The following is a 25,599-nucleotide window of genomic DNA, read 5'->3' as shown; positions in this document are numbered from 1 at the left end:
TCCGCAGCATTTGAACAGGTTGCTACATGCAGCCCAGGGATTAATGACAACTGAGCAGAGGACCAGATGCTGTGCCCCGCTGCATTCCTGACACGCTTTGGGACCTCTAACAAGTCATCCTACCTGTCAGGCCAAAGTTATAGCCAAATCACCATGAAACCTGTGCTTGGATACAGGATTGTCCCAGGGGTCTGACCCCCGCTCTACCAGTCACTAGCTGTTTAACCTCAGCCTCCTCACACTGAGCATGGAGATGCTGCTGTCTTGATCATTTAAGTCCTATGCATTGACTCCTGTGCACTGGGTACTGGGCTGAGATCCTTGCACACATGGTCTTATTTTATCCTTACAGTAGGATCCTTACAGCAGCCCTATGACAGCAATACATTGAAACTTGTTACTAACCAGAAAAAACTGAATAAGAGGTGGCTCCTAGATGATCAACACCAACCAAGAACCACGTTCACATCTTACTTTTTAAGTCAGATAAGCAATCCTAGAATCACCTTCTCCATTGTACAGATAAGAAAAGTGAATGACCTGCTCACGATCTCACCAGTAGGAGAGGGTGGATGTCTGATCCCTTGGCCTGTGCTTTGACCCATTAGACACTTGCCCCTGCCTGCCTCCAAGGACACATATGTGAAAAGGCCTTGGGGAGCAAAAACCTTATTTCAAATATAAGAGGACCCTCTTCCCCAGCATGTCTTTTCTGGTTCTTTGGATTGAAGCAGTTTGCACAGGGAAGCAGGCTGGTGTACCTGAGGAATATGTACTGCCTTAGGTATAACAGGTATGACATTTATTGTCAATGAAATATAGACCGTATTTTTTTTTTACCCCACAGAGGTGATTCTGAATCTAATCCCTGCTGCCTCTTCAAGTTACTAAGTTATTCTTGCATACTCCGCTTTTTCAACTCTTTGTATTAGAAAGAAATTCTCTTTCTTAATCCTAAAATAGCAGATATATCTGTAGTACCCATCACATGCCAGAGCTGCAGCTACATTCTCTCATTGATTCTCACAGAAAGTCTATAAGATGAGTATGTTATTATCCCATTTTATGGGAGGACACTGAAGCTCTAAGAGGTTAAAGATTTTCCCTACCCACTTGTGATTAGTAAGAGGCAGATCAGGGACTTAAACCTGAGCCTGGCTGTCTCGTCTCATCTCATCTTGTCTCGTCTCATCTCATCTTGTCTTGTCTCGTCTCGTCTCTCTTCTCTTCTCTTTTCTTTTCTTTTTTTGAGACAGAGCCTCGCTCTGTTGGCCAGGCTGGAGTGCAGTGGCACAATTTTGGCTCACTGCAACCTCCGCCTCCTGGGCTCAAGCAATTCTCCTGCCTCAGCCTCCTGAGTAGCTGTGATTACAGGCATGTGTCACCACGCCCGGCTAATTTTTATATTTTTAGTAGAGACGGGGTTTCACTATGTTGGCCAGGCTGGTCTCGAACTCCTGACCTCAGGTAATCCACCTGCCTCATCCTTCAAAGTGCTGGGATTACAGGCGTGAGCCACCACACCTGGCTGTGGCTGTCTTTTCAACAACGATTTTACTCTGCCTCTCACTGCACACGGCCGCAGGTGCTGGCTTTCTGAAGAAAGCTATATAACTTATTTTCTCTCTTATCTTTCTTCTGTCTTAGACAAATTTTAGCTTATCTGACTTTAAAAAATTTGAAATTGGTTCTCAGTTGGTGTTGATTAACCAAGATCTACCTTATTCTTTTTTTTTTTTTTTTTTTAGTTGCCAGTTCCAATGTATTGGATCAGATTTCCAGTAAGATTCCTAGATTATTTATAAATTATTTGAACTGTACTTAGTTAATGTCCTTTTTGGCTGAGCCTAAGAAAATGCCAAAGTGGTTGATGCAAACCTTGCAATATTTCTTTTTAATTCTGTTGACCATCAGATGATTATTTAAGTAAAAATATGATTTAGGATATTTGATATTATGCAAGCACAAGTCCAGATAGTTAAAATTTTTTTTATTGTATATATTTGGAGTCACATGCAATTAGCCACATGTATGAGATGTATGAGATGCAAGTTTTGTCTGAGAAAACCTGCTTCCATCCATATGGCTGCTGAGGGCCTTGCTCTTGGTTATGTGACCAATGGCCTTTTAAGGATGAGGCTTGGCCAGGCACAGTGGCTCATGCCTATAATCCCAGCACCTTGGGAGACTGAGGCGGGAGGATCACTTGAGGCCAGGAGTTCAAACTCAGCCTGGGTAACATAGTGAGAGACCCCATCTCTAAAAAATAAAAAATAAATAAAGTTGAGGTTTTATCCTGGCCACTTTCTACTAGAAATTTCTGTAGCATGTGCTCTAGCAAGTCAGTCATCCTGGAGAGAACAGAGTCATCCTGGAGTGTCCTCTAACCTCTGGTTAGTAGAGGCAGGGGGTGTAACAGAGAATCTGAGACCTGTAAGAAGGGGGCTTTCTGCCTTTAACTCAGTGGGATCTGGGAGCCTCTCTCTTCTCAAAATGAAGGTGTTGGGTCAGTGTATCATCTTCTCAGTCTGCACTGGAGAGCCACCAGCATGCACACATTATTGAGTAAGCACACCACCGAGGCCCCCAGCCCCACTGTGCTAAAATCCTATTGCATTAGGAAAGGCCTGTTTTCTGGTAAATGGAACTCTCACGTGTTCAAAATGGGCTGTCATCCTGGGATAGCCAGGCTCCAAAACAAGTCAAAAGTTTGCAGTCAAATTTAAATCAAGTAATTAATATAGAATTTCTTGTTTTTCATTTTCTCTTTTAAAATCAGCCTTAACCCTTCCTGACATTGCATCTCATACTGCTCACTCTACTTCGTTGTGGTTATTTTGTTTGGTTTTGCTTCTTTCTTTGCTTTCCATCATTGCTTTTGTTTTTAAATCATGCACACTTAATATTCAACTTAGTGGGCGCCTTCTACTTGCCAGCACTGGGGAAGCGATGGTGGTGAGCAGGTTGAACATTATTAGGGAATCAGTATTTGGAGCTGACTGGCTTTACTCTTGCTGGTCAGCAACTGCTTCCTGTCCAAGGTAGCTTGTTGACTGATGTGAGCTGGCTTGTTTTATCAATTAGGTTTGTGCAACTGATGCAGTCTACAGGTCTGGTCTACTTTTTTCCAAAGGAAGTGGCTCTTCAGAAACCTATTGAACCAACATCTTAGGGAGCTGTTCCCAAAATTATATAAGTTTTTCTGTTTTTCATCATTTAAAATTTTTTTTTATTGCTCTGTTGCCCAGACTGCAGTAGCACCATCGTGGCTCACAGCAGGCTCCGACTCCTGAGCTCAAGTGATCCTCTCACCTCAGCTTCCCAAGTGGCTGAGTCCACTGGCACTGCCTCTGCAAACTTTTCAAACTTAAACACCTCAAAGTTTGAAAAATCAGTGATTTAGGTAGCGTATGATTCCTAATTTTCCCTAATTATTAGGCAAGAAGAAATTCAGGGAGACATGAGTTTCATATATATATGTTTTTTGAGTACCTGATTTCTTGCTAAGGAAAACTAGATAACTCTAAATAAACATCTCCCAAAAAACATCTCCCACCATGGCTTGCCCAGTATAAGAGAGTCATTCTTTCACTCCTAGGCCAGCATCCTCAGGAACCCTCTTTGACTGCAAATAAACAAAATTATTTCAGCCATCAAAGCTTTTACTGACAGCAGTTACCAAGTCAGCCTCTAGAGAAAGTCCTGAAATAACGCTACCAGGCTAGTGAACTTTGATGCGAAAAATTGCAGAGTCGAGACCCCAGGTTATTCCTGGATGGGGACAGACCTAGCTGGAGAAGGATGCGAGAACGTTTGTTGAGTTCCTGCTGCGAGTCAGGCCCTGCGCTACACACCTTATGTGCATATGCTCTGACTCTTCAAGGCAATTACCTCCACTTATAGAGAAGGAAAGTGAGGTTCTGAAAAGTTACTTAACTTGCCCAAGATGGCATGGCCTGTGAGAATAAAAAAAAAAAAAACCAAAAACCCATATCTTTCTCACTGTGCCACTTACGTCCCAGTGTGTGTGTGTGTGTGTGAGTGTGGTTGGGAGTAGGTCCTGTGTGATGAAGAGGCAGCATGAGGACATGGGAACTTTATGGGGTGAGGTACCCACAAAGAGGGGAGGTCAAAAGTAATCAGAATCAAGCTTCACCCACATTTTGGTTAGGTTGCCTTGAAGCCCTTTTCAATTACAAGCCCCTCAGATTTTCAAAAGCGTCAATGCCTTTGATTGCTCCTAAGAAATAGAAAGCTGGCCGGGGGCAGTGGCATATGCCTGTAATCCCAGCACTCTGGGAGGCCGAGGAGGGCGGCTCACCTGAGTTTGGGAGTTCGAGACCAGCCTGACCAACATGGACAAACCCCATCTCTACTAAAAATACAAAATTAGCCAGGCGTGGTGGTGCGTGACCGTAATCCCAGCTACTCAGGAGGCTGAGTCAGGAGAATTGCTTGAACCTGGGAGGCGGAGGTTGTGGTGAGCCGAGATCACACCATTGCACTCCAGCCTGGGCAACAAGAATGAAACTCTGTCTCAAAAAAAAAAGAGAAAAGAAATAGTAAGCTTAAAAACCAATTAAGGAAGATATTATTATGGCAAGAACAACAGCAAAAGACATTTTCCTCTAGTCTTCAACTGAAGAAAGTGAGTGCTCTGAGGTTCAACTATAATTACTCACCCCATGCAGCTCAGATCTGAAGAGTACATACAACCGTGTGATGTTGTGCATGTGACATTTTGCAGGCCAAATTGGAGGCTAGATCTTGGAAGCTGGACTGTCTGGGATGAGTATCCTGGTGGCTCTATAGTTATCTACTCTGGTTACTGCTCCAGGCATCTGTAAATCAAAGAAGCCCTTAAGGTAGAGATAGGTTCATCTCTAACTGAGGAATGCTGCTGCTCTCCCCTCCAGAGAATGCGTCTGCACCTAATCACAGGCCACTTTCACTAGTTATGATGTAAAAACCCTGACCTGGGCCAGAGGTCACCCTGAGGTCTCCTCTCCAACTGCAGGAAACAAGCCACACTCCACCTCTTCTCCAGTCAAGTTCAAAAAACAAACGGAGCTCAGTCATTGTTTAATTTGTTGCCTGCGAAAAACCCAAAAGCCTGGTTGACAACTCCAGGCTGTGAATGGTGTAAGCACCGAGGTATCACATTTTTCCCCCACATAAATCATATTTGGCAAACACAACTCAGAACCCATGGGTACACAATCCCAATCATGGTTTTCAGAGACTGGTGTTCTCTCATGCCCAGTGGTGTGGCCTACTTTGCAGAAGCTCATGAATGCCGGGATTGTGTCCCACCAGCTGATTAAAAACAAGGGAACATGTTTTTAATGATTAAACATGATTAAAAATATGTCAGCCAATAGCAATGGGTGGATCTTACTTAGATACTAATATGTGAAGTTCTAACCCGTACACCTTAAGTCCCTCATTTCTTCATTGCACAAATATTGATTGAGATCATCCTATGTGCCAGACATTCTTGTAATCACTGGGAACGCAGGATTGAGGAAAACAGACTCAGTCCTTACCCTCGTGGTGTCATCGACTTAATGGTCCTTGAAGCAGTAGCCAGGCACTGGGACACAGTCTAGGTGCTGGAGAACCCTCACACTGGGGCAGGAAAGTGGTGGTGTTTAGGTTTCAGTCCTTGTTGCATTGCTCTGTTATAAGGTCTTATCTTATATATGTCATTTTGACAAGGTAAAGAATAAGTTATTCATCTCCTTCTGCTTTGACACTTATAGAAATTCATGGATTGATATCTAAAAGGTGCTAAGATAGCTAGACCAGAGGAGAATTGTAGAAAAAAATGTTTCACTGAGGCTTATAAGTCACCATTTTCATGGGTAGTTATTGATTATGCTCTAGAATTAGTAGTAATTACTATCCATTGAGCCTTCTTTTCAAACTCTTTAGTGGCATATAGTATAATTAGCCTTTCCCTCCTTCCCAAAACAGTCTTATTTCCTTGACTTTATAACCACACTCCCCTGCTTTTCCTTCTGCTCCAATAACTGGTCCTTTCTGATTTCAGTTGCTAGTTTCTCCTTCTCCAAATTTTGAAGATCTTCCAGGCTGTCTGAACTCTCTTTGCTCTCTCTCTGTACTTTCTCCCTGGTTTGGTCTCTCCATTCCTATGGTTTTAAATGCTGTCCCTGTCCTTGTCTGCCTTCTGTACCATCATCCTGTATCCAATTCCCTGCTTGACAGCTTCACCCAGATTTCATACAATTATATCAACCTGCTTCTGCTCAAAACTGGACTCCTTATTTGCCCCGTCCCCTGAAACTTGTTTTCCCCCAGCCCTCCTCATCTCAGAAAATGGTACTGCCTGCCACCCACTTCCATGGTCAAGCATAAACCTGCGAGTCATTCCTTACACTCCTTCCTTGTCACCTCCATCATCCCGGGTACCACTGGGACCTCTTTAATATGTCAAGGACCTATCTGCTTCTCCATCCTTACTACCAACCCCTAGGTCCAAACAGAGCTATGTTCTTTTGAGCACAGCCTGTGCCACAGTGTGTATAGCGAATTTGTATAAACATGTGTTTGTGACCTGCCTGTACCATTGGAGTCCACTGAGGATCCTGTGACGGCAGGAACTGTATCTGCCTTGCTCACTAGTTCCCCAACTCCTAGTACACAAACATGTGTTGAAGTGAATTGAATGGCAAATTATAAAAAAACATAAAATAGTTTCATTAGATTAGCTGCATTCTTCTGTGTGTTAGCGCTGCTTCATAGCTTAAAGATAACTTGGTTCCTTTGAAGGGGATTACTAAGCACATCTCCACCCAGCACTGCTTAGCTTTTAACTCACAGCCTATGAAAATTCCCATTTAAGCTTAAGTGTTCAATGGAATTTTTCCTCATATTCAGGCGCATTCATGAGGCATTTATGGAGTTTCAGATGTTGCTTGCCTGGCTATTCCCCTGGAGATAAAAAGTCTCAAGTGGGCCGGGCGCAGTGGCTCACGCCTGTAATACTAGCACTTTGGGAGGCCGAGGCAGGAGGATCATGAGGTCAGGAGATCGAGACCATCCTGGCTAACATGGTGAAACCCCGTCTCTACTAAAAATACAAAAAAATTAGCCGGGCGTAGTGGTGGGCGCCTGTAGTCCCAGCTACTCAGGAGGCTGACAGGAGAATGGCGTGAACCTGGGAGGCAGAGCTTGCAGTGAGCCAAGATTGCGCCACTGAACTCCAGCCTGAGCAACAGAGCAAGACTCTGTCTCAAAAAAAAAAAAAAAAAAAAAAGTCTAATGTGAACTAATGCATCAGCAGACTATATCTATCGCTTTTAACTGGCAGCAGAGACTCAGTTCTTTTACTCTTGGAGGGGCATTTTTCACTCATTACTATCAGTGGCCTCCTCCCTGAGTAGTTCCTAATTCTCATATTAACATAGCAAAAATACTTTTCACATCCAATGCTCTTTGATGTTGTAAGCAGAATCTATAAATCTGTGTTATTTTTAAAATACAAACTTAGTAGAATTACTATATTTTTAGGATACACTAAAATGTGCCCTAATTTGAATTGACAGTGGTAATCAGATTGAATTGTGAATACTGAAAAAAGGATTTTTTTTCTAAAAAAAAAAGATACCTTTCAGGAAAAAAATGTTTATTTTCTTATTTCTAATTCTTTGACATAGTTTGAACTACTGACAAATACTTTACCAAATAGATGTCGTTTTATCTTTGTATTTTGGAAATAGAAACTACTCATTTCGAATTACCAATTAAATGTGTTGCAAACAAAAGGATGACGTTAAAATACTTTAAAATAACAAATTTGCTTACTTCATTTAAGCTTTCCCCGTGACACCGATTTTGTACTGGTAAATATCTTTTTTAAAGATATGCAAATTTCATATTATTAGGGAAAGAGCCCTGTGTGATCTATAAGGAGACTTTGGTGCTACAGATTGCTGCATATCACTATTTCTCCAATTGGACTAATGGGCAAATTAACTTCTCTGGGTCTCTTTAAGAAATGGCTGTTTCATCTAGCAATTTCTAAGGTTCCTTTGATTCAGTAAGTGAATGAATTAATTATTAAGTTTAATTAAGTTTGCAATAACAGAACCTTAAATTGATACCACAAACTTTCTTAAGTTGTCATTTTTAATTTCTATCATTTAAAAATGTGCCACATTTTGGTATGTGTTTTCCATATACCAAGCAAGATCATTTGAACAGAGCCAAGGTTTAGCTGGTCTGCTGCCACCATGGTGCCTGAAGACTGGGTGACCAATCCCTGGAGAAATGTGCCCTCATCAGGCAAAAGGAAAGCTGATCTTAATTTTTTTTTTTCTTTTCCCTGAGACGGGGTCTTGCTCTGTCACCTAGGCTGGAGTACAATGGCCCAATCTCAGCTCACTGCAACCTCTGCCTTCTGGGTTCAAACGATTCTCCTGCCTCAGTCTCCCGAGTAGCTGGGATTACAGATGCCCACCACCATGGCCAGCTAATTTTTGTATTTTTAGTAGAGATGGGGTTTCACCATGTTGGCCAGGCTGGTCTTGAACTCCTGACCTCAAGTGATCTGCCCACCTTGACCTCCCAAAGTGCTGATATTACAAGCATGAGCCACCACACCCGGCCTTGATCTAAATTTTTAAGACACTATTTTTAATGTAATATTTAATAAATCAGCACATATGTGTTGACCACACAGTATATAGAAGAAAGCATAAGAAGAAAGCATAAGACCCAACCCCTGTCCCTGGGGAGACAAGATGCATGAAAAATGATCAAATATTTCCAAACAGTGCATGAACCCTGTGGCGTGATGTGCATTACAGGCCTAATGAAGGAGGTTAGCTGGGCTTGCAGACCGAAAGTGCTGTACAGAAAATGCTGAAGTAGGCCTGAATCTGGAAGGATGGGAAGACTTCTGATGGAAGGAGTTACAGGAAAGGCCAATGCAGCAGATGAGAGTAACTTTTTGTTTTTGTTTTTGTTTTGAGACAGTCTCGCTCTGTCACCCAGGCTGGAGTAGAGTGGCATGACCTTGGCTCACTGCAACCTCCACCTCCTGGGTTCAAGCGATTCTCCTGCCTCAGCCTCCTGAGTAGCTAGGACTACAGGCACGCCACCATGCCCAGCTAATTTTTGTATTTTTAGTAGGGACAGGGTTTCACCATGTTGGCCAAGATGGTCTCGATCTCGTGAACTTGTGATCCGCCTGCCTTGGCCTCCCAAAGTGCTGGGATTACAGGCATGAGCCACCGTGCCCGGCCGAGAGTAACTCTTATGAGGAAACAGTCTACATGACTGGGACATCAGAAAGTCACCTCAGTGGGACAGTGAAGAGATACCCTGGTTAGCAGGTGGGAAATAGCTTTGAGTAGGCTATGTAGTGCCAGATATGGAAAGCCTCACAGAGTCTGACCAGAACAACTTTAATTCCATTATAAGATTTGCTAGTTTAATGGGACATGCTTTCCTGTGCCAATCAAACTTTTCCAACTTATGAAAACACTGAATAAAATCATCTGAGATAAGTGAAGATATTGTCTTTCCTATGTAGTTTAAGCTGTGCAGTCCAAATGTGAGGAAGGGGTGAGCCTGACCAGTGGATGAATGTGCGGTCTCTAACATTTGCTCTTTAACATACTTTTGTTCCCTCAATAAATCTGTGTCATTAATGACAACATTTAAGTCAACCAGAGGAGAAACAGCCTATTGGATGACAGGCTTAAGTGAATCTTGCTTTATGCCCTAATAGTCAACATATGGGCCTCTGTCATCCTGGAGTGGCAGGAATTTCCAGACACAGGCCTATCCAGAGAGAGGGGATGGGGGGAGAAGGAGGTGAGGAGGAGAGGGAGAGATAGAGACAGAGAGAGAGTAGGGAGAGAAGGGTGGGGAGAGAGAGAGAAAGAGAGATTGAGAGAGGAGGGAGCCCTTCCTCCAGGTCCCAGAGGTATGGGTCTGGGAACTATTAGCAAAAACCCCTCTGTTCCTCCTCTGCTGTCAGCAAGATGCATGTTAGTGGAGACAGAAATGTTTTTACACTGGGAACCCTGACTCCATTATTAATTTTATAGCTCTAGAAATGGGATGCTCAATTCCATCGAGTTCCCTCGGCATTGCTCCACCAAAAGTGTTACATGGTCCCAAACTTATGTGATTTAGAAACTCCAATTCTTTGTCCTTTTTTTTAATCTCATGCATTTGTGAGCTCTTGTGCGAGTCAGGATGACAACACATATGGGCAAGCAAAAGGTCCATCTGGCTGGAAGCAGCTCCTTCCCACAGCACAGACATTGCCAAACCTTAACGACTTTGCCTGGATCTTATAGACACTGGGTTTAGGACGATGATCTCACAATTGTTTGGTATAAAGATGACAAGAAGTTTCGAGTCTGCAACCTTCTGTGTCTGGGAGTTGGGCTCTGGACTCAGGCAGGCCACACATCCTGGGAATACTTCACAAATATAAAGCAAAAGGAAGTCAAAGAAAATGAATTTCCAACTTGTCACTTTCCTCTTAGGTGAACTATGTAAATCAAACTGCAATAAGAAATAACATTATAAACCAACATGAGTGATTTTGTAGAACAAACATGTTAAATGTGAAGCATCCAAATATATGTTTATCCTTTTAAAGTATCAATTTGGGAGACTCTAATGATAGGACCGGTAATTGAAACTATTTTTAAAATGTCTCTTCTGGAGTATTTTTAAGAGCCAGCTACACTTGTTTTGTAGATACAGTGTAGTACAAATATTTGTCCTATAAAGATCAAGATGGCTGTTAGAAATGGCTCAGAGAATCTTCAAATGAAGTATGAAGAGTTAGGTAGATGATCAGACTGAGTAATTATATTCTTGATGAGATACAAATTGATGCTATTGGCTTCTCTGAACCAGAAGGTTCTGCCTAGAGAGGGCTCAATGTCCTCGGCGTTGGCCACATCAGTGACATATTAAAACCACCTTGAGGGCACACATAATTTGGAGACATGCATCCTGGCATTACAAACAAATTATTCTCATTTCTCTTAAAGGTTACAGGCATCCAGTAGGAATATCAGTATAGGAAAAATGCAGCATGAGCAACTGACACCATGTTAACCCAGTCTTTTTTTCAGTTTCTTACATAACTTTATGTGTTGTAATTGTCTACAGCATATCATGAGCTGAAGAAAAAGGCCCTCTCCCCAAAAAGTTACATGTCAGGATCTTTGCACGTTACTCATTTGATAAAAGAATTAGAAGAGAGTACGGGAAAGATGCTGCTGCACTGGTCACATAATGTTATAAAGCAGGCTGCTTTCTGGTGCCTGGCCGGGCACCAGGACTGGGCACTCGGCAAAGGGGCAGAATGTCACGACTGTCAAGAGCTTGAGCTCTACAGTCAGGCAAGCCTGCTTGCAAATCTTGTCCTTGCCACCAGCTGCCTGTGTGATCTTGGGCAAGTTACTTAATCTTCCTGAATCTCCATTTCCTCATTTCCAAAATGGTGATAATAATAGTACCTTCCTTATAAGCTTATGAGAATTAAATTAGACAATGCAGGCAAAATGCTTAGCATGGGGCCTAGCTCACATAAGTGCTCCATAAATATTGGCTCCAGTTGTGAACAGAAAGAAAAGAAAGAGAGTGAAAAGAAGATAGAGGGAAAGGAAGAAAGAAGAAGAAGGAATGGGAAAAAAAAGTGAGAAAGGATGAATGAACTTTCACTCCATTCAGCTTGGAAAACGTGAAAACTCACCCTTATGGGATTAAGGCTGATAGGTGTAGCTGGGTTTGTCTCCCCAGTGGTTCCTGTTGTGGCCCAAGCAAGGGTGAGTGACTCAGTTAACAAGTTTGTATATTATTTGAGAAAAAACACCTAAAAGTATGTGTCCCAAAGATTTAGAACTAAACAAATAGGCAGATGGTAAAAGTCAGTGGCTCCTTTTCATTAAAACACACACACATACATACATACTCTTGGTTCTTATATTTTATTGGAAACATAATGGTGATGCTTTCTGTTTTGGAAAGACCGATGGAACAGTATGGCCCTACTGCTATTGATAATAATGAGTCTTTATTGTAATTCATTAAGGGGAAAGTAATGCCATCGATTTTGTATAGATTCTGCACTCTGGAAATGTTCTTTTCAGGGTTTCTATGAAATGGCTCTATGTTCTGCTAAAATGACAGCAAGTGTCAAAACTGCCCTTCTGCCCTACAGCCTGTCATTAGATCTGATTAGATCCAAACCCCCAAACAGGGCCAATTTGTCATCCATCTCTAGGCAGCCTCATCCTCCCTTCCAGCGGCAGGGACCGCCCTTTCCCGCCCAGTTGGCCCATTCCTTGGTGCCCCGATGCCTCATGGGGGCCCGTCACAGCCCCAGGCTGCGACCTCACTGCTGTTCTCTCATCAGTGGCTCTCAATCCTCAAAAACCCTCTCTCATTTTTCATCTTCTGGGCCCTCATTATGCCCTGTTTGGGTAGCCGGTGGAGAGTGGCATGTTCAGATTGTGTTTTCCAGCATTTTATAACTGAACATTGAACTGCTGAGACATCTCATTGCCAGAGGCTTTGTTCCCTTTACTGAAACCACTTCTGAGTTAAGCTTTTGTCAATGGTCATAGCTTTGTCTGCTCCTCTCTCTGAGTTCTGATGGTGTTGAGGTCACTACACTGAGCAATCCTTCTGTTCAGACAGTCTGGTTCAGTTTTCTGCATCTGGGGGACAAAAGACACCATGACCATTACAGAAGGCTGAGTCAGACCACAAGCTCAAACCTTGTTAGGCTGGAAGCCACTCAGGAAAGAAAGACCACCAAGTTAGATTTCAGTGAAAGGCCAACAGTCTGAGTCAGGAACGAGACACTTCACCTCCTTATCCTGGCCCCCTTAAGCCCAAAGCCCTACGGCAGATAAAGAATTCTAATGCATGGTACGGTATTCCCATTTTGATAAATACAGATCAGTAGAAGGGAAGAATGTTTACTGCTGCTCAGGGCATGCGAACAATAACAAAAAAGTAAACATTAAGAGTCACTTCTGGGATACCAAGTGAGAGCACTTTTCACACCCACTGGGGGTCTCATTCACACCCGTGGCTTCAGTTACCACCACTGCGCAAAAGATTTCTAAACCTGAGTCTTCATGCCCACCTCTCTCCTGAGTCCCAGAGAGTATTTTCAGCAAACATTTCTACCTGAATGCCCCACAGTCACAGCAAACTCAACCTGTTGAAAACTGAATTCATTATCTTTTCTCTAAGCTGACCCCTAACCAAGTGTCCCCCATGTCAGGGAATTAACAGCACCAACAGTCACTCAGGCCAGAACCTGAGAAACCTTGACTTTTCTCATCCTCCCCCGGTCTCCACTCAGTCACCATGTCCCACAGGTCCTGCCTCCTCACCTTCTCTTGACTCTAGTAACTGCTCCAATTCCCACTACCACTGTCTTAATCCAGGCCACTCATGTCCTGCCCAGAGTCTGTATTGGTCTCTAACTTGTCTTCTTGTCCTCACTCCAGCCCCCTCCACTTCATTCCAGCCCCACACCCTTGGAGAGCCTTCTGAAACACAAATAAGAACATGTTGCCCTTTTGTGTGAAAGCCCTTAATAGCATTCTGTTGCCCTTAAGGTCAAGTTTAAACCCCTTGACCATTCCCAATGCAGCTTCCCCTCACCACTCCAGCCTCATCTCTTGACACTCTCCCCTTTGAGTACTGTATACCAGCCATAGGGAACACTTTCCTGCTCCTCACACGTTGCAGAGCTTTGCTCATTTCCTGGCCTTGGCACATGCCACCATTGCCTTCTCCTTCTCTTCCTCCTCCTCTTCCTTTTTCTTCTTTCTCCTCCTCCCCCTCCTCCTCCCCCTCCTCCCTCTCCTCCTCTTTCTCTCTTCCTCTTCTCTTCCTCCTCCTCTTTGTCTTCCTCCTCCTCTTCCTCTTTCCCTTCTTCCTCTTCCCCTTCTTTCTCCTCCCTCCCCTTCTCCTCTTCCTCTACCACCTTCTTCTTGCTATTGAAATATGAAACGCAGAAGAGTGCCCACATTCCATGTGTACAGCACAATGAATTTTCACAAATGGACACACCCACATGACCTGTGCCCAGATAAAAAACCTGAAGGGGCCCAGTATTCCAGAGGCATGTCTCATGCTCTTTTTCTCTATTCCCCAAGGAAAATCACCTCTTTTTAATAGCAATGACTAGTTTTTCCCATTTTTGTACTTTAGGTACATGAAAACCTAATCTGAAATGAAAACCTTGTACAGATATCTACTGCTGCAAAACATACCACCGGAAAACATAATGGCCTAAAATAATCTTAAAGTCCCACCCTTGCTCTCATCACCACTCTTGGCCCTACTCTCTTTCATCCTCTTCATCACCAAGCCTCTTGAAAACTTTACCTACACTCACTGTCCCCATGTCCTCTCCTCCACCACATTCATCTGTGTCATCCACTGAAACTGCTCTCATCGAGGGCGCCAGTTACCTCCTTGGTGTGCAGCCAAATTAACTTTTTTTTAGTCTTTTCCTACTTGACACTCCCTCTACTTCTTAATTCAATGAGTCATCAAGTTCTAGTGGTTCACCCTCTTCAGCCAATCATGTATTTGTTCTGCTTGTTTCTTCACGCAATATCTCTTGTCTGAACTATTCCAACAGCCCTCCTCCCTGCCCTAAGCTGCTCTTCCAGACTTACCTTCGCTACATAGTTTTCAGAATTAAAGGTCTAGACAGGTCCACCACCCACCTTGTAATAAAAATCAAACTGTGGCATGGCATAAAGACCCTTTAGGCCAGGCGTGTGAGTCACGCCTGTAATCCCAGCACTTTGGTGGGGGTCAAAGCAGAAGGATCGCTTGAGCCCAGGAGTTTGAGACCAGCCTGGGCAACATGGCAAGACCCTGTCTCCACAGAAGATACAAAAATTAGCTGGATGGGGTGGTGTGTGCCTGTAGTCCCAGCCACTTGAGAGGCTGAGATGAGAGAATCCCCTGAGCCCAGGAGGTCGAGGTTCTAGTGAGCCATGTTCGTGCCACTGCCCTCAAGCCTGGGTGACAGAGTGAGACCCTGTCTCAAACAACAATAACAACAACAACAACAGACCCTTTAACCTGTTGCTCCAGCCTCCCTTTCTATGCTCATTGTCCCTAATACCCTCCCTGAATCAGCATTCTGTTGTGAACTTGCCCTCAGAATTTCTGCCAGAAGGTTCTATCTTGCCCAGGTTGCTGTTTACCCCATTCTTTACCTGCAAATCTTCTAGTCATCCTTTACACCTATCTCTAATGCTACCTCCTCTGTAAAACTGTGCAGTTGATGGATCTATTTGCTACTATTAATACCAAGAAATATCACTATTATAATATGCTTGGCTCATGCCCTTAGAACATAAGCTCCTGAGGGCAGGATCTTCGTTTTTGTTCTCTGATATATCCTATGTTCCCAGAACTGTGCCTAGCACATAGTAGTCACTCAATAAACACTTGCTAGATGAAGACATGGATAGTTAACATTTATTGAGCACTTATTTTATGCCAGGCAGTTTCATGCATTATCTCATTATGTTCTCACCAAAAGCTCTATGATGAAAGAACCATTTTTATTCCAGTTTTGCACAGGAGGAAACTGAAGCTTAACAAGTTTAAGTAACTTGCCCAAGGCCACACAGTTGATACATGGCAAATCTAGGATTTGAACGCTGATTGTCCAAGCTCTAAATAACCTCATTTGACTGTCTTTGAGCTCTGTTTGCTGTGGTGCTTTGCACATGACTGTACTGTGGGTTACAGTAGGTCCTTAGCAAATCAAACAACCCAAAGTAGTGGAAGTATCTCTTTACATATTTAACTCTGCGCCATATAGAGGGTTCACTGAGAATAGGAACTTGGTCCTATTTATTTTATTCTCCCTTGTGCCCCAAGCCCCAAGCAGCTGGCACAGTGTCTTACATATGTTTGTGTTCACTAAATATTTACTGAATGAAATAATGGGTGTGCTGTGAAGAGGCAGCATTTGGCAGTGAGTCCTTTCTGCATAATCAGTAAATTTTGAGGACTGTCCTGATGGCTGCCTGGAATCCAAGCTGAGCTGCTGCCTCTTCTAACCCCATGCTTCTTCAGCATGATGCAGGCTCGGAGCCATCCCTGGCTGACCCACCCTCCACCCTGACCCCGGCCTTTTGCCATCCTTCCTGTCCTCATGAAGTTCCCCGGCCAGTCTTCCTGCTCTCCGCCGCCAATCATTCTGACCAAACGCTGCCCCACCCTCTCCTCTTCTTGACCCCGTGCCCTGCTTGAACCTTGCTGCTTCCCTGGTCATCCCGAACAGGCAGGGCAACATGACATTTCTGTAGATAATTCCAACACAGAGCGGACTGTGATAAACAGAGAGACAGTCACGAGGCATTGTCAGAGATATCAAAAGGAAGACATTCCTAGTTAAATGATGGAGAAACTGAAAATGAATTAAGTCACTGTCTTTTTCATCCTGATATAAGTCGTTTTGTTTTGTTTTTTAAATAAGAGTTTAGCTTCTCTAGGTTTATCAATTAGGTAGGATTGTTGATAGCAAGCAATAGAAACTGGGACAGTTTAAGCCACAAGGGGAAGCTTCTTATAAGGATACAGAGTCTCTAGGAACTCAAACGTTGGAATGCAGTCAGGCCTCAGGGAGAAATGGAAGCAGAACCAGAAAATAGTTCAGGATCTGGGCAGCATTTCTTTCCATGTCTTGTCTTCACTGTCACTGTATATTTGCTTCATTTCTATTTTTCTGTGGACCTCCTCGAGTCCACAGACCTCACCATGGTGTACAGCTGCCAACAGCAACTAAGTGGCAATAGTGATCATCTGTGTCAAAATCACAAATCAACAGGGAATTTACCTGATTGGCCCAGCACAAGTCAGGTGATTGCCCCTGGTCCAATCATTGGTCACCAGTGAGCAGGGTGATGTTATACAACATGGCTGCCAGGTGCCCATCTCTGTGGGGGAGGAAGTAGAAAGGATCATGGTAAGCCCAGCATACTCTCCCAAAATGTCTACAACGCTTTGTTCTGTTGTCTGATAATGTGCTTATGAAAGAATTCTGAGTGCGTCCCCAAGAGTAGAGTAAATGAATAGGCTTTCTAGCTTTAAAATTATTAGGTGTGTCCCCAAGAGTAGACTAAATGAATAAAAGGCTTTCTAGCTTTAAAATTATTTTTCAGAAACAAATACCTAAATATGGATTGCCATTTAGCAAACATCACCCTGACTAACTAAGACAATGTTCCATTGGTAATTCCTGGCAGATTTTCTATGCCAATTTTGTTTATTGAAGGCCTTGAATCCTGGCTTCGCCTGGGACCTCACACACATCTATATGTCCTGCTAGACTGCAGCAGGAGAGACAGTTAATATGATAAACCTGGTGGGGCCTTTCTCCTTCCTCAGGGTCTCACACAAATGATGCCCATGTCTCCTCTTCAGAACCAGAGTTCTATTCCCTTTCTCATAAGCCAGTGTAATCAGGTCTATGGAGATAAAATTCCCTCCCTTTGAGGGTTCCATGCCCTGACAAATTTTAAGAGAGCTAACCTTGGTCACTGCTTCCTTAATGTGGTTTGAGGTAGGGAGAGGGAGCCAGGATGGATCCTTCTTTTATTCTGATCTGGCTCTGCTCGATCAAGGATCCTTAAATTTAAGGCTGGGTAAGGATAATCTGAAAAGTCGATCCAACTCAGAAGTGGGAGAGCTGGATTCAGGGTGTCCAAGGAAATCCAAAGTTTCATGTTCACCTTTTTGGGACTCGGCCCTCTCAGCACCACTGCACTCTCTGCAGCTGGCATAATGGGATTTGCACACATGGCATGGGCCCACAGAACGAGTATAACAGCCCCAGGCTGTAGGAAGAGAGGGTCAGGGCTCTGTCCTGGAGGATGGACCTCGTGACTCCTCCTCTGGAGGCATATTGGATTCCACCCAGACCTTTTCAGTAACACTCCCTGGCTTGTCTTCCAGGCTCCCTGGGTACAGCAGGCCGTGTGTGCAACCTGACTTCCCGGGGCATGGACAGCTGTGAAGTCATGTGCTGTGGGAGAGGCTACGACACCTCCCATGTCACCCGGATGACCAAGTGTGGGTGTAAGTTCCACTGGTGCTGCGCCGTGCGCTGTCAGGACTGCCTGGAAGCTCTGGATGTGCACACATGCAAGGCCCCAAAGAACGCTGACTGGACAACCCCTACATGACCCCAGCAGGCGTCACCATCCACCTTCCCTTCTACAAGGACTCCATTGGATCTGCAAGAACACTGGACTTTTGGGTTCTTTCTGGGGGGATATTTCCTAAGGCATGTGGCCTTTGTCTCAACGGAAGCCCCCTCTTCCTCCCTGGGGGCCCCAGGACGGGGGGGCCACATGCTGCACCTAAAGTCTACCCTATTCTATCCATCTCCTGGTGTTCTGCAGTCATCTCCCCTCCTGGCGAGTTCTCTTTGGAAATAGCATGACAGGCTGTTCAACCGGGAGGGTGGTGGGCCCAGACCACTGTCTCCACCCACCTTGACGTTTCTTCTTTCTAGAGCAGTTGGCCAAGCAGAAAAAAAAGTGTCTCAAAGGAGCTTTCTCAATGTCTTCCCACAAATGGTCCCAATTAAGAAATTCCATACTTCTCTCAGATGGGAACAGTAAAGAAAGCAGAATCAACTGCCCCTGACTTAACTTTAACTTTTGAAAAGACCAAGACTTTTGTCTGATCAAGTGGTTTTACAGCTACCACCCTTAGGGGTAATTGGTAATTACCTGGAGAAGAATGGCTTTCAATACCCTTTTAAGTTTAAAATGTGTATTTTTCAAGGCATTTATTGCCATATTAAAATCTGATGTAACAAGGTGGGGACGTGTGTCCTTTGGTACTGTGGTGTGTTGTGTCTTTGTAAGAGCAAAAGCCTCAGAAAGGGATTGCTTTGCATTACTGTCCCCTTGATATAAAAAATCTTTAGGGAATGAGAGTTCCTTCTCACTTAGAATCTGAAGGGAATTAAAAAGAAGATGAATGGTCTGGCAATATTCTGTAACTATTGGGTGAATATGGTGGAAAATAATTTAGTGGATGGAATATCAGAAATATATCTGTACAGATCAAGAAAAAAAGGGAGAATAAAAATTCCTATCTCATATTATGCATGTGACCCATGGAATCTCATAACTGAAATGACTTGAAGGATGAAAATTTTGGGGATACAAGATTGGTGAACTAAAATGCTGACAGAGAGGTTTCCAGAGCTAACTCGTGCCTGGGGTGGCCTTACAATAAGCAGATGCCTGAAAGAAGTCGGCCACGTCCGCCGTCTGCTAATGCCCATCACCCTTCAAGCCCAGTTTAAAGACCTGTCATATTTAATTGTATTTATTTGATGCTTACAAGATGATGTGATACTGTAGCCTAAAGCAAATGACACATAGCATTGCTTATAAAGTTGGTAACCCTGCTATATTATATTGCAAACAAATCGTAACTTGGAGACTATGTTTAAGGGACTCAACTGTAATTATGGGAGCATCAGTATGCAAATAGTGGTTGGCTTCTGCCATCAGCCAAAAGATGACATTCAGGGAAAATGGAGAGGCTGCCTGCACCGTTTTTTTATATTAAATGAAAGAAAGGTGAAATAGCTACTTCTCGTCTTCTTGAAAAATTTGGTTCTTATTCTGTATATGACTTCCTTACAGTGCTACATTAACAGGATATTTCATTACATGCATCTGGTATCAAATTGTTGGTTCTTCCTCATTCTTTAATACCATAGAGTAAGGTCATTTAGACTGTCGTACAAAACAACCTACTGGAGTACTTTGCCATAGTTACCATTTGCCTCCAGCCCTCTTAAAAATGTCAGAATTCATCCCCTTTCCCTCATTCCCAAACCCCCAAATTGTTGTCTAACTTTTCCAAAGTGACTCTTTCCTCCTTTTATTCTATGGATTCGGATGGTGGGAACAGTGGAATGACAGTAGCTGCTCTGAGCTTGGTGTGAAGAAGGCCAGGCACGTGGGCAGCTGCTCAGTCTTCAGTTACACTGAAGGTTGGTGTGAATTCCTTCATGAGAGTGCGAAGGCACTTTCATGGGGGTCCCACAGCCATCAGCCCTTCCTCCTGCTGGATGAACTGTGAAATCATCAATCCAGGCTGTGTTTCAAATTGGAAAGGATCTTAGGAGACATCTCAGCTTCCTTCAGTTTGGGAAATTGAGACCAAGAGAGGCGAAGGGATTGGTGCACATATCAGGCATTGCCCAATGCTCCATCACAAATAGGACCACACTCTTGAGTGTTTGAGATAGTGTAGGACTTTATCCATTAAATGAAACTAGTTTCTCTCAGAATTAACTCAGTGGATTTTAAATAATTTTAGCTTCCAATGGTGTGTTTGCTACTTTTTTTATGCCTGGGATGTTTAGATCTGACATTCTTTTTATGCTGAGATATATCCCTCCTGGTAAGTAGCAAGGGGACAAGGCATATCCACGTAGGAACCTACATAAATTGTCCTAATCTGTAAGGGAGATTATGGCAACCATCGCAAGTGGCAGTGGGTCCTGCCACTGAGGAGGGAAAAATAAGAGAATGAAATATTGCTATTGGCTTTTACTTCTGAAAGGGGAAATGTCTATTGTTCGGGAAAAAAATTACACAACAAATAAAGGTAATTTTAAACTCCTTTGCCTTAGAGGATCAGTATTCCAGGAACCTGAAATACACTGAAACTCTGAATTATCTGAGGCTTTTAAGGGGAATATATGGCACAAATTAGCCAAAACAAAATAATTGGGAAATCCACTTATAAATTCCCTCTTTATTAAAATCTTATTATAAATTGAAGTTTTCTAGGTCCAAGATAATGTCCATTAATTTTCTACAATATCTGAAAAAGTTCCCACAATAGGACATAAACTAGTTCACTGGAGTTTTCTACAATAAAGATATAATCTGCACGTGACCCTGAGACTGAGCATATAAGTTGTTTTCTTCAACAGATTTGGTTCTGTAAGTTGGTTCATGGTGCTGACTGATATTTGTCTCTATTCTTGGAACACACTTTGTCAATGTGCATTCAGTTTCAGCATCTTGGGTAGCCCCCCAAGGCCTGAAAGAGTTAATGCTCTGCCTTAAGAGATCGATTTATCCACTCAAGTGACTTAAGCTCAAGCACACTAGTCCCCAGTGCCATGACCACACTAAGCTCTGGCTCTGTGCCCCTCAGGGATGAGAGAGAGCTCTGGCATGTTACTGGACTACAGATGTCTCAGAATGGAAGCAGGAGAGGCATAGGGCACCCCAGAATGCTATCTGCTCTCCCTTCTCCAGGTGTCACCAGATTGAAATAAACATCTGAAAAGAGGGATCTATCATGTGGCATCTGGGTGGCACCAGATGTTGGGAGGGGACGTGAGAGGGAAAGAACCTGGTAACTTTTGCCAGGTGACTGGCCAAGCTTGGTGATCAAGGGCAGTGGCTTTTTCCAGGCCAGGTGCAGTGGCTCATGCCTGTAACCCCAGCACTTTGGGAGGCCAAGGCGAGTGGATCACTTGAGGTCAAGAGTTTGAGACTAGCCTGACCAACATGGTGAAACTCCGTCTCTACTAAAAATACAAAAATTAGCCAGGCATGGTGGTGGGTGCCTGTAATCCCAGCTACTCAGGAGGCTGAGGCAGGAGAATCACTTGAACCCAGGAGGCGGAGGTTGCAGTGAGCAGAGATAGCGCCATCGCACTCCAGCCTGGGTGACAGAGTGAGACTATGTCTCTTAAACAAAATGGGGGGTGGGGGCCAGTGGCTTTTTCTGCTTTTGTTGGTAACCCCCACCTTTCTTCCTGCTGTCACTTCCCTGTCCCTACATTCAGCACCTACTTCCTGAGCCATCATGAGGCCCACTGGGCTCAGGGACCCCAGCCATGGCTCAGATTGTCCATACCTATTGTGTAGCTCTGTTCCAGGCAGCCAATATTAATTTCAAGAGGTGTTTTGAAATGGTCACAACTGTATTCTTTTTTTAACTAGAATTATTACAAAGTCTGAAAAAAAATCAGGCATTACATTTCTTTTTCAAAGAAGGTAGCTTTAAAGTCAGAAAATCCAGTTTCACATCGACGTTTCTAGGCCATATTAATTTATGAAGGAACCTCACATCAACTCTAACAGACCTAAAGCAGGGCTGTCTCAGAAGCGGACAACATGACCGTGCATGCGCTCTCCTGGCCGGCTTGTTCAGGCCGGGGTATTGTTATTACTTCTGGGTTATTAAAAGCTGGCCCGGGGCTGTTGTCTCGCTCAGCTGAAAAACATTCATCTCTCCTCTTGCTGACTCTCAAAATAAAGGCTCAGAGGGGTGTCCAATGGACCAGAACCATTCTTTTGTGTCTATTTACTGTACTTCAACGTGGGTTTCCTTATCTTAAGAGCAAGAGTTGTACTCAACAAATAAACCTTGCCAGTTCCAAAGCTGGTAAATAGCTTTTGTCAGGTCCACCCTGAGCCTCTGAAAAGCAATCTGCTGGTGGGAGCTGACAGCTAAGCTGTGTGTCTTTTGACCTTCTCCTTATCTAGGCAGAGAAAATTTTCACTCATCCATGAGATTGTTCTTTACATTTTTCTGGGGATCAGCAAGGTGACAGGTGGTTTGCAAAACCCAACATGATCATTATTTTTCTAAATCATAGTTGTTCCAGCTCTAGCTTTCTTCCCCCCAATATTCACATGGATTCCTGTTTAACCAAACCTCCCACTTCCACTAGCTAATAAAAGTGTCATGCAGATTGTTACAAAGAACTATTGTTATTTACAAGTCTACGTTTTCTTTGAAATCAAAACATAATAAAGTGAATTTTCAGTGTTAACTCTGTTATTTTAAACTCATGGTAGTCTTGCCAAACCCTCTGGTGAAAAGAAGTCCCTGCAGGTTATGGGAACTATTCCCTTGTCTTTTCTCAGGACCGTACTTCAAACAACTCAATCAAGAGGCATCTTTCAAGTTTGTAAAGATGTTCAAGGAAGGCAATTGACTTGCCTCACTGATAGCTATTCTTGTGAGTTGATTGGTAAGACTTAGGTTAAAAATTGAGAAATTATGCCACATTTTCACCCTGTGTTTTCCTGTGTGCACCAATCTGAGTGCTTGCCCTCTCTTGATGTTAGCATGTTTTGTCAGTGTTTATACATTTGGTGTCTTTCCCTAGCAGCTAACTCACTCCCATCAACTTCTCAAATTATTGCGTTCCCTGTAAGTGCTGACTCTGGGTTGAAATAGCATTTTCTCTGCTTGGTGAGAAACCTGGAGCATCCCTTGCCTGGTTACTGAAACTTGTGCATCCTGATTTTGGGGGCTACTTCTATCAAGCAGTAAAAGCTCAGAAAATGGGAATAAACTCTCCTCTGAAAAGGAAGTCCACCCTCCCCACTTTTTCCTGTCAGATGAGCTATATTTTGGGGCAACCTGGCTGACTAAGGCACAGGTTCTGCACTTCAAGCACCGCATTGTAGCCCCGTGATTAGACTGCACACTGTCCCTCTAGGATTCCATCCACCCATCTGGAAACTACCACACCTACTTAGATGATCTGAAAAAGAGAGAGTGGCCAGGTGTGGTGGCTCATGCCTGTAATGCTAGCACTTTAGGAGACCAAAGCAGGAGGATCACTTAAGGCCAGGAGGATCATTTAAGGCCAGGAGTTTAAGACCAGCTTGGGCAAAATAGCAAGACCCCTGTCTCTACAAAATAAAATAAAATAAAATTAGCTGGGTGTGATGGCACACACCTGTAGTTCTAGCTACTTAGGAGGCTGAGGTGGGAGGATGACTTGAGCCCAGGGGTTTGAGGCTACAGAGAGCTATGATGGTGCCACTTCTCTCAAGCCTGGGCAATACAGCAAGACCCTATATCTTAAAAAATTCAAATAAAAAGGGGTGGTGATTCATGTGTCTGTATGTGTTTTTCAAAGGACATCTCCCCCAAATATTTTTGCCCTGAAATTGTCAACAAAATTGTCAATGAAATTTTCCTGTTTTCTAACTTCTTGTGTGACAGGGCCGTCCTAACATTGCAGGATGTTTAGAAGCAACCCTAGTCTCTACCCTCCCCCCCCCCCCACTATATGCCAGAAGTAACTCCCTTGACTCCCTGCTGTGACAACCAAAAATGTCTCCAGACATTGCCAAATGTTCCCCAGGGAAGGAAGGAGGGGTGAGAGTGAAATTGTTCTCAGCTGAGAACCACTGGTCTAACACTTTGGGTTAAGCCCTCTATTAAAATGCAAGCCACTTTCAGTTAGGAACACCTCATCGGGAACATTAGTTGAATGGGATTCCTTCTTAGTATTAATGTATCAGGCTTCCTAGGAAGGAATCTTAAGAAAAGGGGTAGTTGTGAAACCCCTCAGCATCATGGGGCAGAATAAAAAAGGCTAAAACTTGACTGGAAGCTCCTGTAGGCCCGCACTGTGTGTCCCTGGAGTCTGTGCAAGCGTGAGGCTCCTGGGTTTCTAGGATGGGCATTAACTGTGGGGAATCAGACAAAGGATGGAAGGGTAACAAGGAGAAATAATGTGGTTTTAGAAGCTGGAGGCAGAGTTCTTAGGAATTCTTCAGTTTCACAATACTCTCAGTGGGAAAAACAAAAACAGAAAACCCCAAATCCCCAAGATACATATGCCTGGAAAGGTGGAGGAGTGAGAACAGCAGACCTCTGCAGCGAATAATTAAACACTTTTGAGTTGCTCAAGATAGTCAGCAGGGAGAGTAATAATGAGGAGGAGACCCTGCAAAATGAAGAAAGTCTGGGTTTCAAGTGAAGAGAGAGAATTTCAAGTTTAAGGTCAGGATGGGTCTCATTTGCAGTTTGTTCATTGAAACGCCCCTCCTCACTGCCAGTTGCCCCATCACGTGTACCCTTGGTGTGGTCCAGCTGATATTTTAGCAGAGAACAGACTGAAATACTGTCTAATGTGTGCCAGTAAAGGGTGAGAAACGGGGAGCACATGCTGGAGGTAAAATGAAGTAGAGTGCAGAAAAAAAAACCAACAGTGTGGGTGGTGGACAACAAGATGGGTAACCCTAGGCTGGGCGCAGTGGCTCACGCCTGTAATCCCAGCACTTTCAGAGGACAAGGCAGGCAGATCACTTGATGTCAGAAGTTTGAGACCAGCCTGGCCAACATGGTGAAATCCTGTCTCTACTAAAAATACAAAAATTAACCGGACGTGGTAGCACAAGCCTGTAATCCCAGCTATTCGGGAGGCTGAGACAGAAGAATCACTTGAACCTGGGAGGCAGAGGTTGCAGTGAGCCGAGATTGCACCACTGCACTCCAGCTTGGGCAACTGGGGGAGACTCTGCCTCAAAGAAAAAAAGAAGGGTAACCCCAGCTGGCTGGAGAATCTGGGGCAGTTGACAACTGACAGAAGTAATCAGAAAGCCTGTCTTTGCCATGACAATTCATGGGCGAAACTGAATTTATATTTTATGCTGCCCAAGGAAGTAACGATCAGACAAGAACCACTTGGATGAACAAATAGTTCGTGATCTGTTCCTTCATGGTATTATCTAGTTCTAGATAAGA

At 43.7% G+C, this 25,599-nt stretch overlaps 1 protein-coding gene across 1 annotated transcript in view; it reads left to right on the top strand.

The window, feature by feature from the left end:
* The window catches only part of WNT2 (Wnt family member 2), a 48,168-nt gene extending 27,186 nt beyond the window's left edge, over nt 1-20,982 (top strand). Inside the window, exon 5 of the mRNA XM_004046101.5 lies at nt 18,007-20,982. Coding sequence (XP_004046149.1) covers nt 18,007-18,236 — 230 coding nt within the window. The 3' untranslated portion in view covers nt 18,237-20,982. The remainder of the gene's footprint in view (nt 1-18,006) is intronic.
* The last annotated feature ends 4,617 nt before the right edge of the window (nt 20,983-25,599 follow it).

Source organism: Gorilla gorilla, chromosome 6 (genome assembly GCF_029281585.2).
Source record: "Gorilla gorilla gorilla isolate KB3781 chromosome 6, NHGRI_mGorGor1-v2.1_pri, whole genome shotgun sequence".
NCBI lineage: Eukaryota > Metazoa > Chordata > Mammalia > Primates > Hominidae > Gorilla > Gorilla gorilla.
This window is presented reverse-complemented; position numbering and strand designations above follow the sequence as displayed.